Source organism: Theropithecus gelada, chromosome 13, assembly GCF_003255815.1.
Source record: "Theropithecus gelada isolate Dixy chromosome 13, Tgel_1.0, whole genome shotgun sequence".
Taxonomy (NCBI): Eukaryota; Metazoa; Chordata; class Mammalia; order Primates; family Cercopithecidae; genus Theropithecus; species Theropithecus gelada.
Window position 1 is genome coordinate 8,157,827 of NC_037681.1, and position 20,914 is coordinate 8,178,740.

General features: G+C 37.5%; 1 protein-coding gene across 2 annotated transcripts in view; it reads right to left on the bottom strand.

Annotated features, from left to right (window-relative positions):
- The window catches only part of LOC112636969 (E3 SUMO-protein ligase RanBP2), a 74,411-nt gene that overhangs the window by 10,277 nt on the left and 43,220 nt on the right, over positions 1–20,914 (bottom strand). Inside the window, exons 14-23 of one of the 2 annotated variants that reach the window (XM_025405796.1) lie at positions 20,699–20,836; positions 20,277–20,423; positions 19,179–19,358; positions 19,009–19,092; positions 15,426–15,561; positions 11,795–11,889; positions 5,783–10,757; positions 1,948–2,118; positions 1,237–1,329; positions 777–955 (exon numbers count right to left, since the gene is read on the bottom strand). In XM_025405796.1, coding sequence (XP_025261581.1) covers positions 777–955; positions 1,237–1,329; positions 1,948–2,118; positions 5,783–10,757; positions 11,795–11,889; positions 15,426–15,561; positions 19,009–19,092; positions 19,179–19,358; positions 20,277–20,423; positions 20,699–20,836 — 6,198 coding nt within the window. Of the gene's footprint in view, positions 1–776; positions 956–1,236; positions 1,330–1,947; positions 2,119–5,782; positions 10,758–11,794; positions 11,890–13,963; positions 14,029–15,425; positions 15,562–19,008; positions 19,093–19,178; positions 19,359–20,276; positions 20,424–20,698; positions 20,837–20,914 lie in introns of those variants that run through there. The other variant, XM_025405797.1, reaches the window with a different exon arrangement.

Below are 20,914 nucleotides of genomic sequence, written 5' to 3' on the forward strand. Positions count from 1 at the left end.
CCTATAGTCCCAGCTGCTCAGGAGGCTGAGGCAGGAGAATCACTTGAACCTGGGAGGCAGAGGTTGAGGTGAGCAGAGATTGCCCCACTGCACTCCATCTTGGCGACAGAGCGAGACTCCATCTCACCCAAAAAAAAAAAAAAAATTCCTGGAGGGGTTTTGACTGGTATTGTATTAAATCTATAGATTAATTTTGGAAAACTGATATTCTAGTTATTTTGAGTTTTCCAATCCAGGAACAGTATATCTTTCCATTAATTTAGATTTTTTATTTCATCAGTGTTTTGTGGCTTTTGGCATATAGCTCTTGTGTAGAACAAAATTAAAATTCCTTATTTCCTGGCCATAGCTGATTTAGTCTAGACCCCTCAACCCATTTAGTAGCCATAACCCATTATTACTATTTGGTAAGAACATTCTAGGTCAGGCGCAGTGGCTCACACCTATAATCTCAGCACTTTGGGAGGCCCAGGCGGGTGGATCACCTGAGGTCTGGAGTTCGAGACCAGCCTGCCCAACATGGTGAAACCCCGTCTCTACTAAAAATACAAAAATTAGCCAGGCAGGATGCCACCACAACTACTCGTGAGGCTGAGGCAGGAGATCCACTTGAACCTGGGAGGTAGAGGCTGCAGTGAGCCACGAGCATGCCATTGCACTCCAGCCTGGGCAACAAGAGTGAAATTCTGTCTCAAAAATAAATAAGAACATTCTAAATTTACTGCATCAACAAAAGCAATGGAACTAAAAGGAAAAATTATTAGAGATATTCTTACTTGAGCTTCCTGAACTTTTTGAAGCTCTGATTGAAAGTCTTCCCCATTTCCATTGTCTTCATCAGTATCACTACAGACTCCACAAAAAAATGTAGGTGGAAGTTTTAACGTATCTGCTTTTGCCTTCTCTTCAACTGTTGGTTTCTTTTCCCAAACAATAATACATTCTTTCTCATTATCTGAAAAATCAGTACAACACAAGCAAACGAAATTAGATGAAGCCCAACTTCTCTACAACAATGGTAGTCATCAATATAATCTACAGACCCAGGTAACCCTGTACATGCTAATGAAAAACAAGGACCACCCAGAAAAGAATATTTTTCACCTAATGTTAAAGTATTTTAAATCACCATGGGCATAGTAAAATTGATAATTATAGAAATTATCAGACTAGGTTATTCCTTCTAAATAGAAGACTTGTTAAAAGCAGTATAAATGTCCTTTACATTTCACATACCTGCTGTATTTTCTTCCAAGGGTCTACATTTTTCTGAGCCATCCAGATACAGTTTTCCATTAAGTTTCTTGACAGCTGTTTCGAAATCTTCATCTTAAAATACAATTGATTAAAAGAATTTCTAGTTAATTTGGGGGGTTTTCCTTGCTTAGGGACTATCTCCAACTTCACCCTTTCTCCCTCTCCCCATTTGAATTGCAGTCAATTTTGCCAATTTTATATCCTTAATACCTCTCTTACTGCTAGAGCTTTAGCTCAGCCTCTCATCTTGTTTGAGCTGCTCTCATTTTAACTCATCTTCCAATCTCCTTGTCCCATAATCCAATGCTGTATACCACTGTCCAACTGATTCTATTGAGACTTTTATTTAACTGCTCAGCTTAAAAAATGGCATACAAAGTTTTCCATTGGAACCTTGTCTGCCTTATCTCTCTCTTCCACATCTTTAAGACTCCAGAAAAATTATGATTATTTTATATCCCCTCAAAACATGTGCCTGGCACATTAGCCATCCAAAAAATCCTTGCTCAATGATCACAGTCCTTTTGATCCTTATATCCATTGACCACTTACACATACATTTAGGGTGAATATACCTGCAAGGATATTAGTGATAAGTTCTAAGAGGCAGGCTTAAAATAATTACACCACACTCCCAATTTTACTAAGATTAGCAGGAACACAGTGTTTTTGAAATAACAAAAGTTTTACCATCCTCCTCTTCCTCACTAACATAATCTGGTCTATTCTTGTAGCAGAAGAAAGTTGGAGGAAGTTTCAGTTTGGTTGCAAGGGCTTTCTGCTCAGCGGTTGGAGTTAGTTCATATACAATGAGAACATCATCATCTGAGGGAGAATCCTCAGGTTTTTTCTTCTCTTTTGCTGTAACACCAGTCAAAAAAATTGACAAAGGTAAGGTATTAAGTATTGACATTAATACTCTAACTGAAAATAAAAACCATAGAACTTGTCTGCAGGTTAAAACAGCATACTGATAAAAAATACATATACTTTGATGCAGAGATGTACGATAATCATGAATTAGAATTAGCATCCTGATTTAGTGTTCTACCAAAAACCCTTAGTGAACATAGAATCTATTTAAAACCAAAGAAAACAAAAAAGTCTTGTGTTTACTTAATAGTTATTGAAAAGAATTACTACTAATTTCTAGAATTTAAAAAGGTTAAAAATTTGAAAGTGTTGCCTAACTATACTTAGCATACAGTAGGTTTATGAAAATATCCATGCATTTGCAGCAACTAAAAAACATCTTAAAGAAAACATAAGCAAGTATTAGTAGACATATGAAACTAATCCAAAGCCAACTGTGATTAGTTCCTGTAAGGAAAGTTAACGATTGCCAAGAATGGAAGGTGATTAGAGTTGCATCTACTTTGTCTACATTCAAGCATGATACTAGATAAAATTAAATAAAAACTGTTACTCTATGGGTAACTAACACTATAAAATCTAAGATGATTCATATGGCTGAAAACCACCCATCTCCAGCCACCATCAATGCAAAGGGCAAAAAATTAGAAAGAGAAAAAACTTCTATATGCAACCTGTTCTGATCTATTAATGTAAAGAAGAATTTCTGGCTAAAGGAGTTTAATAAAGTAAGCCGGTCAAGAAGCATGCCATGTATACCAACTGGTGACAGGGAAACATTCTGAGAGCTATGCTGTCCAATATGGTAGCCTAGCAACATTCTATTAAAACCTTACAAGGTGGCTAGTCCAAATCAAGACATGCTAATACTAAGTGTAAACACACACACTGCATTTTGAAGACTTGGTGAAAAACAATAATGTAAAATATCAATTTTTATGTTAATTAGAAGTTAAAATGATATTTTGGATATCATGAGTGAAATCAAATATATCAATAAAATTACTTTCATCTGTTTCCCTTTTTAACTGTTTCTTTTTATTCTTTTTAATATGGCTACTAGAAAATTTATTTATTTAATTTATTTGAGATGTGGTCTTGCTTCGTCACCCAGAGCTGGAGTGTAGTGATGTGATCATAGTTTACTGAAGCCTGGAACTTGTGGGCTCAAGTGATCCCTCTGCCTCAGCCTCCCAAGTAGCTGGGATTATAGGCACAAGCCTGCACCAAATGACAATTTTAAATTACATACACAGGTTATATTTTATTTCTATTGGATGACACTGCTCTGGAGAACCAGTGCCCTTCCTTTCACAATGTTAAATTTGTCCTTCTCCTTCATTATAAACAAAAACTTAGTATCATTTCCTAGCTAGGAGAAATAACAGTACACCGTAAGATAAAGGTTCTGGTTCCAGTTCTGCTATTACTCAGTAAAGACACCTTGGGTAAATGAGATAGCCTCTCTTGGCCTCAGTTTACTCATGTCTAAAGTCTTCATTTCTAAGGTGCCTTGGGACAATGACATTATCAGATTCAAAACAGAATAAGGCTCTTTGTTCTACAGTAGTGTATAGACACATTCGTTCTTAGGTCAGGGATTCCTAACCTAGAGCTCACAGAAACTGTATGCAAGTATACATCCACTTTCGAAACTGTATGCTAGTATACATCCACTTTTAAGTTCACTTTTCATATTTCTCAAAGACTGTATCTTTAAAAATAAAAGATTAAGAGCTACCTTAGCCAGTAATAAAACTGGTATACTTAAAAAAAATCAGAGATTGTTACTTTATCATTGTACTTGTTTGGCATGGCTAAGATGTGTTACTGGTCACTAATGGTGAGATTTCACTTCCCTAACCTTTCTAGAAGGCCTTCAACACACCCCACTTCTTGTTCCACTCTAGTAGCCACACTTCTTCTTTTTTTTTTTTTTTTGAGACGGAATCTCGCTCTGTCGCCCAGGCTGGAGTGCAGTGGCCGGATCTCAGCTCACTGCAAGCTCCGCCTCCCGGGTTCCCGCCATTCTCCTGCCTCAGCCTCCCGAGTAGCTGGGACTACAGGTGCCCGCCACCTCGCCCGGCTAGTTTTTTTGTAGTTTTAGTAGAGACAGGGTTTCACTGTGTTCGCCAGGATGGTCTCGATCTCCTGACCTCGTGATCCACCCGTCTCGGCCTCCCAAAGTGCTGGGATTACAGGCTTGAGCCACCGCGCCCGGCCGTAGCCACACTTCTAAAAATGATCTGTGCAACATATATAATACACAAGCTGTAGAATGCTGGCTGTTAAAAATGGGGTCCATTTTCAAATACAACATTTTTCTAAACCATGCACAAAAGAACAGCCCTACAGGGACACTCTTCCATATTGTATACATGCCGTTGCCAATACATTTGAATACTGGCAGACGTTAGTGGCTAAAGATAAACATTAGATAAAACACAGGTCTTCATTGAGCAGACTTGAAATAACAGAGTAATGAAGTACATTACAAATCAGCATCCCAGTATATTTTAAAAAACAAACCAACAATAAAGGATGTCATGCCACCAGTCAAAAGGTGCTTTGCTTAAACTGGCATTCTTTAACATGCATGTTGTAGTGTTAAGTACTTAATTTCATACAGCCACAGTTATTAATACTTTGCTAAGGGCTACCAGCTGCTAAAAACTGCTGTTATCTCATACTGAGAATGCTAGTTCTATACCTTTGTTCTCAGGCTGTGAGGAAGGGGTGCTAGTCCAAAAGGCCATGGGATTAGATTTAAAAAGGCTAAAATTAAATCCTAGAAAATAAAGAATATTTCATTTTTTAACATTTTGGGAAACAAAATGAATATGCTTTTAAAACATAAAAAGCCAGAATCCCTCAATTTATACCACCAATCTGATAGTCTTATATATTCATTTACCCCTGTAGTTTCATTCTTTGCTCATTTAATAAATGAGCAAGACTAACATACAACATATAAAATGAGAACATCTCAGTATCATGTTCTTTTTTTTTTTTTTGAGACAAAGTCTCACTCTGTCACCCAGCCAGGCTGGAGTGCAGTGGCATGATTTCAGCTCACTGCTACCTCCATCTCCTGTGTCAAGTGATCCTCCTGCCTCAGTCTCCTGAGTAGCTGCTAATTCTAGGCACGCACCACCATGCCCGGCTAATTTTTGTATTTTCAGTAGAAACAGGGTTTCACCATGTTGGCCAGGCTGGTCTCGAACTCCTGAGCTTAAGCGATCTGCCTACTTCAACCTCCGAAAGTGCTGGGATTCTAGGCATGAGCCACTGTGCCCGGCCTCAATATCATGTTTTCTGAGTCACAAACTGAACAAATGAAAATGAAAACTTTAAAAAAAGACTCACGTTAACGCGCATGATTCAAGCATGAGTCCGTACACTGTACTGAGTTCTTTTGCTCTGCCCTAGCATGACAGAAGTATCTTCCAGTTACTGAAATGTCTTAAACTAAGTTCTGTTGCTCTTTGAAACCTCACCGTGAACTTATTAAGGGAGAAAAATATATTGCTCAAATATTTTGGGGGTGTTCACAAAACATCGTTTATATCCCAACATTAGTATTCTACAAAGAGTGCATCAAGCTAAACATTAAAAGAAAAATTGTGCTTAACTTTAACAACAAAGTACTTACCCTTTTCTGGTGTTTTAAATGTGTAATTGATTGAAGATTCTTCCGTTGGAAAGGAAGCAAAGAGATTTTTGACTTTGCTATCTGAAGACTGTTCGGTATCAGAGTTCTTTGACAGTTCACATTTGTTAGGTTCCACTTTGCTTTCAGATCCACTCTGGGCTACTGAACTAGTTTCGCTATTGTTACTTTTCAAAGGTGCATTAAAACTAAATCCAAACAAAGACCCAGTGGCTGAACTATTGCCAAATGCAAATGGTTTTGATTTTTCACTACTAAAAATGCTTTTAACAGACTCTGAACCAAATACAAACTTTGGAGGAGAAACCACTGCTTTTGTTGTTGTTTCAGATGTGCTAGACACTTCAACTTCTGAAGTTGCATCTGCTACATCATCACCCTGAATAACATCTGTCCTCTCTCTTGTGGTCTCTTCTAATACAGCTACAGCAATTTTGCCACATGGTGACTCTCTGGGAGTGCCTGACCGAGAAACATGAGGTGTTATCAAAGAATCTTTTTCCTGGGCTGTTTTTGCTTCATCAAAAATTTTCTTAAATGAGTCTGCAACATCCTGTAGTTTAAAACGAACAGCTAAATGCTCTACTTTTCTTTCTCCATCTGCAAAATCACATGCAGTCCACACCCATACTCTTTCTGTCCCTTTCATATTTTGCAAAGTCATGTCTGGAGTTATTCTGTGATTGGCACAAAGTTTTAATACTTGGTCTCTTCTCATCACTATACGAACTTGCTTATTATCATAATTCTGTAAAATCTTTATATCACCAATGCCCCTTTCTTTCCACTGACCAACATCTTTATCATATCTGTAGAGTTTTGCCCTGTGACTAAAAACAACTTGTTCATTTTCCTCACCACTGGATACTTCAACTAGATCAGGTAAAGGAACAACAGGTTCAAAGTACTGTCCATCTCTCTCTTCTTCTTGAGTAACATCAGATTCTTCATCAGTGCCAACTGATGTCCCACTCTGATTCAACTTGGCAGGAGACTTAGATGGACTCAAAGCAGATTTAAAACTGAAGTTAAATCCTGTTGTTGACTCACCAAAGCGGAAAAGATTTTTTCTCACAGGGCTACTTGCCAATGGAGAAGCATGTACTGAGCTACTACTAACACTATCATCCAAAGCATCTTCCCTTAAATCATAGTTATCCCATTCTAATGTGGGCCCAGTGTTTTCGGGATTGGGTTTTATTGTTGTGTCTGAGGCACTGGCAGAACCTGTACCTGAATTCTTATTCTCTTCTTCAGTGACTTTTGTTTGATCATTTGTCAAAAATGTCTTGAAATCTTTCAGTCCACTCTTCATTTCTTCAGCTCTCTGTATTAACTTGGCAGCTCTGCCAGTATCTACAAGTTTATGGGGAGTTTGAAGTGGTATGTCTAACAGAAGCCGCTGGCATTCCTCAAACTTCTGCTTGAATTCTTCAGCCAGCTCTGGTGTTTTAAATTTTGCTGCCAACTGCTCTAGTTTGGCATCACCATCAGAGAAATCACTGGCTAACCACATCCATGCTCTGTCTGATCCAGAGAGAGGCTTCAGATTCATCGTAGTCGTTATCCAATGATTAGCACACACTTTTAGTACTTGTTCTCTTCGCATCAGCATTCTTAGTTTGCCATTGACCTCATTTTTGAGAATTTTTAAGTTCCCCAAGCCCCTTTCTTTCCACTGACTTATCTCGGCATCAAACCTAAATAGTTTTACCCGCTGTGAATACAAAACTTTTTCATCTTCTTCTCCTGTTACAAGTTCTACTTTTTCAGGCATTTGAACTACTGGTTCAAAATGGATGTCATCACTGTCCTCAGTCTTATAGGCATCATCATCTTTCTCAAAGTCACCAGAAGTGTTTGCTTTATCGGCCATTTTACCACATTGTGATGAGAATAATTTTTCTCCAGCACCTGAAAATCCCTTGAAATTGGGGTCTTTTTTGCCAAACTGAAATCCTTCTCCTGAGGTTGATTTTGCAAGATCTGCAAATGTAAAAGTGCTACTTGTTTGACCAAAAATCACACCACTACCATTCTTCTGGCTACTAATATCCTGAGCCTGGAAGCCAGAATCATTTTCAAGAGGTTTTTCACTTTTCTTTTCTTGATTCCCTGGTTCCGAAATGCCAAATTTAAATCCATCAGCAGACACAGGGATGGAAAATCCTTCTTTGGTTGACTTAAATTCTGTATTAGAAGAACCCTGAAACATAAATGAAGGTGAATTTTCTTGATCCACATGCCCAAATTTGAATCCTTGCTCTGTATTGCCAAACTTAAAAGCTTTTTCTGAGAAATTACTTTTAAATCCTGTTCCCACCTGACTTCCAGAAGAGTCATGCAACTTCATTTCTGAGCCCAATGTGAAAGCTGAAGGAGCTTCTGCAATAGGTTTATGAGATGGTTTAGAGGCATCACAAGCCACACATGTTAAGGAAGAACTCTCATTTTGTACACAGCAAACGCTACAATCCCACTGTCCTTTCTTGATGAACATTCCTTCAAATCCACTCTTTGGAGCCTTGCTTACCTCCGAAGAGGTAGGTGTTGAAATTGCAGTTGTTTGATTTTGTTTACTTGGATACTGACAAGCAATACATTTGCTAGCACTGGCTTCATTTCTTACTAAGCACATACTGCAATCCCACTGTCCTTCCTTCTTAGTGAACATTCCCTCAAATCCACTCTTTGGAGCCTTGCTTGTCTCTGAAGAGGCAGGTGTTGAAATTGCAGTAGTAGTCTGATTTTGTTTACCTGGATTCTGACAAGCAATACATTTGGTAGCACTGGCTTCATTTCTTAGTAAGCACACACTGCAATCCCATTGTCCTTCCTTCTTAGTGAACATTCCCTCAAATCCGCTCTTTGGAGCCTTGCTTGTCTCTGAAGTACCAAACTTAAAAGAGGCAGGAGCTGGAAAAGAAGTAGATGGACTTGGTTTATCTGGATTCTGACAAGCAACACATCTTGTAGCATTTGCTTCATTTCGCACTAAGCATGAACTGCAATCCCACTGTCCTTCCTTCTTAGCAAACATGTCCTCAAATCCACTTTTTGGAGTTTTACTTGTCTCTGAAGTACCAAACTTAAAAGAGGCAGGTGTTGGAATAGCAGTAGCAGGTAGACTCTGTTTTCTCGGATTCAGACAAGCAGCACATTTTGTAGAGCTCCCCTCATTTTGTACCAAACATACACTGCACTCCCACTGTCCTTCCTTTGTAGAAAAAACAGATCTGAAGTCACTGTTAACAGGTTTAGGAAGATCTCCCTGGCCAAATGTAAATGAACCCTGATGAACAAATGAAGATCCACTTTTGTTAGCAGATTTTGTGTTCTGACACGCAATGCACCTAGATACAGTAGGTTCATTTCTTACTAAACAAATACTACAATCCCAGTGACCTTCTTTCTTTGGAGTCATCAATGCAAATCGATCTTGAATATTCTCTGGGCCAGTTTTAGGAGTAAAAACAGTTTCAGCTAATGGTGGGCCAACGAGTTCTTTATTGCTTGGGTTTAGATTTTGGCATGATACACATTTCTTAGCAGTTGCAGCATTCTTTAATGAGCAGCTGTTACAGTGCCACCAAGACCCTTCTTTCTTTCCAACTTGAAATTCAAAATTCATGTTTCCAGCATCAGATTTACAAATATCCTTGTTATCATGACTTGTGGGTTCTTTTACAATTCTGATAGCCTGATTTGATGCTGTGGCTACATTTGTTCCTGGGGCTTTTAAAATGCTCTGGGCTTCTTCAAACTTGCACTTAAAAAGTGCTGCTTCCTCAGGAGTTTTGAACCTAATAGCAAGTTGTTCTGGTTTTGGCAACTCATCTGCATAATCAAGGGCATGCCATACAAAAGATCTGTCTGATCCAGCATTTGGTGTCAATTTCATATCTGGACTGATATAATGATTTGCACAGATTTTCAACACTTGCTCTCGTCTCATTAGAAGGCGAATTTTACCAGATGTTTTATGCCTCAGTATTTTTACATTGCCAATCCCACGTTCCTTCCATTCTTTGGATTCTACATCAAAACGGAACAATTTCGCACGGTTGCAAAAGAATTCTTCTTCATCTTCCTCACCAGTTTTTACTTCAATCTTATCAGGAAGAGGTACTACAGGCTCAAAGTGAGGACCATCATCATCATCATCCCCATGGGCACTTCCTCCATCTGTCTCATGATTCTTGTTTGCTGTCTCTAAAGTGGGTGTTCCAAATACTGATTTCCCTGGACCACGGAAAGTAAACATATCATCACTTCGCCGAAAACCAGAATTCTTTTGCTGAGCTGACCCCATGTTTTCTGTAAACGAAATTCCAGACACATTTTTGCTTCCAAAATTGAATGTATTTCGAGGCCCAATGGTCTGACCACCAGGAATTGGTTTGGGTCCACTATAGCCATCTCCTTGCAAGGGTTTATCTGAAGTCAGGAGACCTAAAAGGCTTTCACTGTTACTGTAAGCTGCAGGAGGGGGCTGTGTCACAACCTGTGGTGAGGAAAATGTGAAGTCACCATCATTTGATTTGAAATTTGAGTTAAATTTAAAAGGAGGTGGCTGTGTTGTGTGTGCTGGTGTTGGCAAAGATGGCCTTATTCCTTCACCTGGCATGGGCTGAACAAAATTAGTTTTCCCAAATTCTATAGTCTTAGATTCTGCAGATCTTGAAGCATGAGCTGCAACTGGAGGTTTTGTGAAATATCCTGGTTCTGGCAAAGGTGGATTTGTGCTTGTCTGCTGAACATTGTAATTAAAGTAATCATCACCCCTGGGCGATAGAATTCCTGTTGCAGGAGACTCAAAACGCAATGCAGGAGGACCATACATCTCCTGAGAGAACATACAAGCAGATGAGCTTTGCACTGGTGGTGTGTGCATCTGTTGCGGATAGGCATAAATATGCTGTTGGGGTGGAAGCCTATTCATGCCATAGACTGGGCCCTAGAAGACAGAAAGTTAAAACATTTTGTAGATTGTCTACAAAACTACAGATAACTAAATGCAAACCAATTCTCACAAACTTCAAACATGAATATTAAGTGAAGAAGATATCATTAGGGGATGTAGTACACATCATTAACCCGTTTATGCCAGAGGCTGCAAATTTTCTGTGTGAAAAATCAGACCTTGGCAATGACCCTGAGCAGTAAGATATAAATAACTCCCATAAGCTTAGTGTTCCAATAATGGAACACTAGGCATAAATAGGTTAAGAGAAAAACACATTGCTACAAAGATACTTGCATATATACTTGGCATATAATGAAAATTAATTACAGCATCTTAAAATCTACAACTAAAGTCATAAAATAAATACCATCTTCATTCCTAAACAATTTATCAAATGATGTTAATAATGATGATGATGATGATGATGATAACACTTATTGAGCATTTATTAATGTGCCAGCTGGGCACTATTCTAAGCACTTTACATTATTATCTCATTTTAATATCCTCAAAAACCCTATGAATTAAGGTATTATTATTATCCTCATTTTACATATGAGGCAACTGATGCATTGAGAGGTTAAGAAACTTGCCTGTGGTCAAAATAAGCAGAAGAGCAAGGGTCTAAATGCACCCCATCACTCTGTCCTCAAAGCTATCACATTCAACTACCACTGTAATTTTGAGTCTTCAATCAATTGTTATATATATAGCTGTATCAGGCCTGAAAGTACTTACCACATAGTGGGTCAGCGAGGGCATTGTAGTTCTATTTCTGTCAAAACAGAATGATGAAGGATCCACCACTACCACTCCCATTTTTAAAATATTCTAAATATTCACACTTATTGTAACACAAAAGGTGACTAAGAAGTATAATTTCTATATCTGGAGATAAATTTAAATTATCTACACCTTAAGGGACATAAAAGTTTTAATACTGAACTGCTTTCTTGAATTTCTTTGAAGGAACCCTAAACAATTTAAAAAGGAAATAATTATAAATGTATAAATTATTCCTTTGTTACCTTTGTGGGAGTAACATTAGCTGCTGGTCTGAGAAGATACTGGGAATTATATGCTGGTGACTGACTATAATATACTGAAGGGCCAGTAGTTGCAACTAAAAAAAAAAAAAGAAAATAAAGAAAACACTGTTAAAGTCTATACTACAGTTAAGACTATCTAGGCAAGAGCTATAAATACAAAAACAATAGAAATTAAAGAAAGATTTAACTACATAAATTTTAAATTTCTGTACATCAAAATACACCAATCAAGATTATCAAATGACAAACTAGAAAAAAACTGCTAAATATGACATGAAGAATAAGAGAATAGCATCACGTGATCAACAAGAATAACTACCTCACAAGCATTAAAAAAGGAATAAAGAAGAAAGTAGCTGGTGCCTTTTCTAAGAAAGATCAGTATGATGTGGAATTATGGACATTCAGTCACAGAAAGGACGTAAGGAACCAAGATGCCATCTGATGGTCAATGCATTTGAAGTGGGTCTAGAAAATCTGCAGAAAGACTAGGTTGTATTTTGTAAACTAAAGCTATTACTGCGAATGTTCAGCTCAAAAATCACCTGACAAATTCATGGAAAGGATCTCACAAATAACACAAAATGTGTTCCTTGGCTTAAAACAAAAAGCACATCAACACTCATGCTGATGTAAACTATCTGCTCCGCCTGTTCTGTGTTTTACCAGGAAGCCAGACAACTAGAAGGCACCCATGTTAATGGCAAAACTACCAACAGTCATTTGCTTGAACTGTTTTATGACAGTTTTACCAGAAAACCACCAAAAGACCTTTTATGCCTGTACATGGAAGAAGAAACAAATTGTGCCAAGAGGTTCCAAACAATTGCCTCTGGAAAGCACTGAAAAATCAAGACCTAGAAAAGGCTAGCCAGAAGCCCAAGTTTGATTTTGGAAACCTAATAGAGGTGAGGATAGCAATTTGGAAATTCCTATGGGGAGGAAGCAGGCACAGAACACAGAACAACCTGACAGAAAATGGCCCAAGAATCTTAAAGTCTTACAAGATGTCTGTCTGCATGAAAGCAAAAAGAAAAAATAAAAAAATAAAATTTTAAATTAAAAAAAAAATCTTAAAGTCTGAAATTTAAGTAGGGACTTTAATTGACTACTGACTCTAAACTGTGGGGAAAAAAACTAAAGAGCTCTAATAAATCTACTAAAAGTAATCTAATTTTTGAAAGCACCACATGAATAGACAATTTAGGAAAGAAATATAATAGCCTCAAGGGCCGTGTTTTTGAAGTGAGCCTCGAAAATCTGCAAAATGACAAGGCTGCATCGTGCAAACTCAAGCTATTATGAAAATGTTCAGGTCAAAAAAATTACCGACAAATTCATGCAAAGGATCTCACAAGGAACACAAATGTGTTCGTTTGCTTAAAAAAAACACATTAACACTCATGTTGATACACAAACTCTTCTCCATCTGTTCTGAGTTTTACCAAAGAAACCAAACAACTGGAAGGTACCCACGTTGAAGATGGCAAAACTGCCAACAGCCATTTGCACAAACTGTTGAGCATGACTAGTATTAAAAAAACTTAAAAATTGGTATCACTTTTGTTCCTACAAACTGGCAAAGGATTTTATAAACTAGTAAGTCAGCATTAGCAAAAGTGCGAAGATGGCACTACCAGATACTAGTGGTAAGAACATAAACTGAATATTTTGAATACTCTACAAAACTAGGACAGTGTCCTAGAATTTGTAATGGCATAAACCAGAAACAACATAAATAAAGGAACAGAATTTACAGTACTTCATGTGATGGGATACCACAAACTCATTAATATTCAAAAACATTTAAGTTTAAAAATGCTCAGAACTAAAGTAACATTTAAAAAACAGGCTAGCTCATCCACACACAACATACTAACATGGTAACAATCTCATAAAAAATACTATATATATAGAGAAAGAACCAGAAGGAAATGCTCTCAAATATAAGAAATGTTAATAAGATGGTTAGTTTTTAGTTTTCTTCAACCTGTTCAGTACTTCTGAGTATCTCCTACGAGCTTATTAATCTTTAATTTTAATCATCTTATTTTTAAAAAATAAGGACCATCTTGATATGTTTACTATTAAGGAAAAAAAATGTATGAACACAGGAACAGAAATCAGGAGATCCTGGCTCTCCCCCTTTCAGTGCCACAAAGCTGTTCTGTGATTGGAGTCTCCATTTTTCTCAATTGTAAAATGAGGATGTGCTGTTTGTACACATTTCATAGGGTCATTGCAAGAATAAAATGAGACAATGAGAATGTTGTATTTATATGCTTGTAAAAGAACAGAAGACCTTTTATACCTGTACACAGAAGAAATGGAAATCATGACCCAAAAGCACCAAATAACTGACTGCACACAGCACTAAAAAAGCCCCAGAAAAGGTCAGCCCGTTTGTTTATCCTCTTACGAGGACCTGTATGATGCGTAAGGTTTTTAAGTAGATAAGGTTTGAGTGTTAGACATTTCATATACTTATCTATGACATGACATTTAATAAGCTTCACTTCACAAAGATTTTCTGTTACTTTGCTTGTGTTGAGAAGATACCATTGCAAAAGGCTAGTGGGGTTGCTTTAACTATATGAACCATCACACAAATGTGCTCATCTAAACTAGATTTTATTCTAAATCTTTCCTGGGCTAAAAAGAGAGAAAAAAAAATGTGCACTACTACCATTTCAGGAGTCTGTCTTACGTAAAAGGAACATTTTTTGTTTTTTCTGGCTGCCTGGGAGCAATGTATTATATTGGCAAGTGCTTTGGAATTACACCACTGGAGTTTGAATCTTGGTTCTATCAATAACTAGCTGTATAATAATGAGTAAGTTACCTAACCTTTCTTTATCCATTTCCTCATTTATAAAAAAGGGATTAATAATGGTACCAGCCATTCTAAGTTACTGTAACTAAATAAAATTACGTTCACAAAGCACTTTTGCACATAGCCAACCCACAGTAAACACTAATAGTAACCTTAGTTCATTAACTGTTTACTGTATACTCTAATAAATGTCTGATATACACCCACGCCCATCTGCACATACACAAATGCTCATAGTAATTATGTGAGGCAAGTATTATCTCCACATTTCAAACAGGTTAACTTACACAGCTATTACAGTGACAGAGCACAACTTAAAAACCCAGTATGATTCAGGTCCAAAGTCCTTTTCTTTCTTTATGTAACCATAATATTTCAAATTAAGTAAGATTTCCTATATAATGTCCTGCCTCTCATCATTATCATCAAAGTAATTCCCCAGAGGTGTAGGTTCTTAATTAAGCATTTCTTAGTGCATAACTCTATTCATTAACATTTTTCAATTTAAGGAATAATCTCATCTCAGACAGCTTATCTGAGGTGTGGATTAAGGGTTCTTTAAGCCTTTATATACACGTGATCACATACAGCTCATCTTTTCTGCTTGGGGTTATAAAAATCTCAGTAACACCAAATATAGCTTTTGAAGTAACATATAAACTGACGTTGACATGTACATTAACAAATATATATAAGGTGATTTCACAAGTTATCTACTTAAAAGAGGCTAGTAAAGTAGTTTTACTAAAATATGCGATTATCCACTTGCCAGCTCACCTGTTAGTGGAGCCCCATGAAATGTCTGTGACCCCTGATACCCATCAGGCACTGAGTCTGGTCCATAACTCTCTGTGGGCCAACGATGAGGGGATGCTGAGTTACTGCTATTTAGTTTCAACTCCTGCATTTCTTTCTATTGGAAGAAAAAAAAATCAAATAATTTTAAACATTTAATTATATCATGCCAGAAACGGAAACTTACTCTTTTAAATTTAAATAACTGATTTTTCTTTTTTTTTTTTTTTTTTTTTTGAGATGGAGTCTCGATCTGTCATCCAGGCTGAAGTGCAATGGCACAATCTTGGCTCACCGCAACCTCCACCTCCTGGGCTCAAGCAATTGTCCCACCTCAGCCTCCTGAATAGCTGGGATTTACAGGCATCAGCCAGCACACCCGGCCAATGTTTTGCATTTTTAAAGTAGAGACGGGGTTTCACCATGTTTGCCAGGCGAGTCTTGAACTCCTGACCTCAAGTGATCCACCACCTTGGCCTCCCAAAGTGCTGGGATTATAGGTTGTATCTTTTTTTTTTTTTTTTTTTTTGAGACAGTGTCTCACTCTGTCCCCAGGCTGGACTGCAGTGGCGCTATTTCAGCTCACTGCAAGCGCCGCCTCCTGGATTCATGCCATTCTCCAGCCTCAGCCTCCCGAGTAGCTGGGACTACAGGCACCCAACAACATGCCCGGCTAATTTTTTGTATTTTTAGTAGAGATGGGGTTTCACGGTGTTAGCCAGAATGGTCTCGATCTCCTGACCTCGTGATCCGCCTGCCTCAGCCTCCCAAAGTGTTGGGATTACAGGCGTGAGCCACCGTGCCTGGCCCTGATTATATCTTTTGAAAAATTCTATTTGCCAATGAGTTCTAGGTACCTGGTGCCGATTTTAAAATATGATTCTTAATTTGTTAAAACTTTACCTGCTCCCATTTTCATTCCTTAATACAAAACCTAATTCGTTAACTCTCTCACCTAAACAAATAACCTCTCCTAAATGATCATACCTTCGTTTCTATTCTACACTTGCCTACATTAATCTTTCTGACATTCACCTCCAGCCAAGACAATTCCCTGCTCAAAAAAACAAGTAACTTCAAATTAAACTTCTTTCCCCAACTTTCACAGTCCTCTAACATTACACTGAACATCTTTTCAGTGTGTTCTTTCTACACTGCTTTACTTTTCTGTCCATCTGGACTACTTGACATTCCAAATCACCTCCCCAAACTAGCTTTTCACTTAACCCCGTGCTGTAACAAAATACAACTAATTCTCAAGGTGATGTTCAAATGCCCCACCCGGAAAGGGAAAAAAGTAGTAGCTGCAGAGAATTTATTATGTATATAATAATATGTCCAATGCACTTAAACTCTTAATTTTTATGCTGTCTACACTGTAGACGGTAAACAATATTGGCTCCTACCTTAAAATGAGAGAAAGGGATGCAGGGAATAATAGCTGGAATTTGAACCAGATCTGACTCCAAAAATGTTTTCTTAACACAACTCTGCTGCCTTGACAAGATGGCAGATAGATACAATGCCATCTAGTGTAGCTATGTGGCTATCTGATCTCTGCTGAAAACTAAATGACAGCACCATACCCAACCCTAGCACCTACAAAATGTCCCCTTACAAAACAGACACTTAACAGGAAATTCTTTCTTTTTCCAAAGAAACTGTAGTGGTATCAGAAAACAGGTAAATTTTGAAAAGTTTCAAACTTCTCTGTATCAGTCCCTGAATCTGACCAGTTGTAACAAGTGAGGTCAGAGACAGATCTAGCATGTCTGCTTTCTTTTTCTACAAGTGTTTCAAATAAAAATTTCCCAGAAAGACCTAACTATGAGGTCCAAAACTATCTCAAATTTTCAAGCTAAATAAAATTTCCCCCACTCATTCATCTACAGTGCCTAGTCCAGATGCTACATACACACATCCAAGAAATAAGAAACTAGTGGAATCACCTGGAAAACTTTATGGTCACTGTTGGTATCCGCAACACAGCTGTGAATTTGCAATCACTGTTTTAACTGTAATTTTTAACATTCAATGTGAACTGGCTTCAATAATTCTCTCATTTTAAAGATAAGAAGCCAAACAGTCACCAAGGAAGTGACTGGCCCAAGATCATTAATTAATGGCAGAGTCAGTACCAGTACCAAGCTTTTCAAGCTAATGGACTAGTGCTCCACTATACTTCCAGAGAATACAATGTCGGTAGCCTGAAACCTGTATGTTAAGTCAAAATTGTATGTAATTATCATAGGCCACGACTACACAAAATTAACATTCAAAATTTTGGTGCAAATTCAAAAATGTCTTCCCCACCAAATAGTATTCTCTTAAGTTGCAAGCACTGCTGATCACACTGTAATAATCACCACATATCAGCATATCCTTGGTGTAACTTGAGAAGTATGAGTAATTTAGTTCTTGCCTGATAAGCATGAAAGAACATACTTGTATTTCCAATTCCAAAAAAGTCAAACTCCTTTGAACCCTATTGTTAAAATAACATATACATACGTAACTATTTCCTTACATAATTAAGTCAAATTCATATGGAAGTATTAAAATACAGTAAGACTTTTTGAAGCTCAGACCACTTTTAATTCCTAGCTATAAATTTGAAACACATGTACTCCACAGTTAATCTGGGAATGAACTCATAGACCAGAATATGATTAGTACATTGCAGTAGTTGAATCACTCAGGAACCTTCTCTGTGCCAGGAATTCTAATATTTTAAATAAAACAGTCTCTACCTTTGAAGGTCTCAAATTTTGTGGAAGATGAGGAGAGAGACACATAAAGTACTTTCAAAAATATGGTAAAGGGCTGGGCGTGGTGGCTTACGCCTATAATCCCAGCACTTTGGGAGGCCAAGGTGGGCAGATCACCTGAGGTCAGAAGTTCAAAACCAGCCTGGCCAACATGGTGAAACCCTGTGTCTACTAAAAACACAAAAATTAGCCGGGCCTGGTGGCGGGTGCCTGTAATCCCAGCTACTCGGGAGGCTGGGACAGGAGAATCACTTGAACCTGGCAGGTAGAGGTTGCAGTGCGCCAAGATTGCGCCATTGCACTCCAGACTGGGCAACAGAGTGAGACTCCATCTCAAAACAAAACAAAATATGGTAAAGGGTCAAGACTGAGGTATGTACGCTGGGCGCAGTGGCTCACACCTGCAATCCCAGCACTTTGGGAGGCTGAGCCAGGAGTTCAAGGCCACCCTGGGCAACTTGGCAAAATCCCATCTCTACAAAAAATACAAAAACTAGCTGGGCATGGTGGCGTGTGACTATTTGTAGTCCTGGCTTCCCAAGAGGCTGAGCTAAGAGGCTCTCTTGAGCTAGGAGGTCGAAGCTGCAGTAAGCTGTGGTCATACCACTGCACTCCAGCCTGCACAACAGAACAAGACCCTGTCTTTAAAAAAAAAAAAAAAAAGACAAAATGTCCCCTTGCCATACTATTTGGATGGCAAGGGGACATTCTGACCAGCTTCAGAAAAAAAGCAAGGGAGTGGCCAGGGGAAGGAATCTTGGAATAAAAAGTATAGCTAGAGAAATTAAGTAACTTACCTTAATGGCCTCTACTTGTTGGCAAATCATTTTCAGTAAAGAATTCTGATCTTCTGCCCATCGAGGTGGTGTTTTGGGAGAATACTAAAAAAAATAAAAATAATAAAACAGTATTTAAAACACTTAGAAACATATTTCGCAATGAAATGATTCATTTCTTCCCTGTTTACCTTGTAACTTTTACTTGGTGATAGTGAATATTTGGTAGGAGACGGTGTAGAATGTTTTATTTCTGAATCTGCATTTCGCGAAGAACCGTTTTTATAAAGAGGACCTCCTTCACTATAGTCTTCGAGTTCCTGCATGACTGAATTAAGCATCTCTTTTACAGACTCCAGGGGCACAGGCAACTAAAAATAAAAGACATTAATTAACAGCTTTCATTTGCAAAAAATTCCAAAAGTAAAAACTCTAAAATGATATATTTACATTTTTGTCACTTTAATAAGCACTTTATACTTTAATAATATACGTGAAAGTGTTTTTTAAATTATCTTTCTTTTTCTGTTGTTTTGTATAATTTTTATTTTTTTGTCTTTATTCTATAATTTTTTTCTTCATGAACACAGAAAAATGGTATACAATCTAACATCTTCGGATTCTAAAGTCCACGCTCTTTCTATTACTTCTGTTAGCCATGAAAATGATAAAAGAATGTTAACTTAGAAAGCTTTTCCAAGTGAACAAAATAAGTTACTGATGTTTTCTAACTGATTTTGAATGGTGACAGAAATAGAGATGCTACAATACACCAGACAACATAAATCCTAATAAAAGAGTAGCAACACAAATTAATCAACAAAACACTCAGAAGACTGAACATAATTTAACATCATCATGACAATCTCAAACAGCTGACAGCAAGAAAACAAGGGCATTCATAATGGCTGATGAAGATGAGAAGAAATGCTCTTAAGTTGTCAGCAACAACTTTCAATTTCAGCAGAGTTCATTAAGAATTAGTCCTGAGGTTATATTTGTTTTGATTACATTGCTAAGATAACAAAATCAATGTCTTATCTTAGAAATCTTTTCTAATTCCCCAGGAAGTACTTTTTAAGAACATATACCTAGATTTCCAAGTTTAAAAAGACTCACCAAACCTAAGACAAAGCAAGCAAATATAAGCATTTAGACACACACATCCCTTCTATGCATTAGTAACATATTACTGAGTATTTCTGAAATTACCAAAATGTAAGACCAACGCAAAAACACTGATCAGTGAGTTATCAGTAAGAATATACATACAACAACTTGCTACTTACTTTCTTGACCACTGAAAGATTTGAATCACTGTCATCTAAAATCTTTATTAGGTAGTCCCTGGTCTTTCTCAGATAATTTTTGCATTCTTCTTGTTCTTCAGGAGAAAGGGCATCATTTTCAATGTCTTCTGCCTTCCTGTGAAAAATCTACACAAATAGTGCTTTTATGAAATAATCAGGTTTTTAAAACAAAAAACTTTTAGCTTGGCCAGGCATGGTGGCTCATGCCTGTAATCCCAGCTACTCGGGAGCTGAGGCACAAGAATCGCTTGAGCCTGGGAAGCAGAGGTTGCAGTGAGCCAAGATCGTGCCACTACACTCTAGCCTGGCCAACAAAGAAACTCTGTCTTTAAAAATAAATAAATAAATAAATAAACAAACAAATAAATAAAACTTTTCGCTCAAGTACCACATCTACTTACCAGTGCAAGATTCCAATAAGAAACAACACTTTTTATAGATTCAAAAGCAGTCATAGCATCTTCTATATTTCCATTTACTGCATCCAATATAGCAAAAGTTATGTGTGCGTCTTCTTCATATGCACCAATTTCTGATGCCTAAACACACAGAATAGTTTTCAGTCAAACTGTTTACACTCAGAATATAAAACCCAAATGATTTTCCAAAGATTTTAT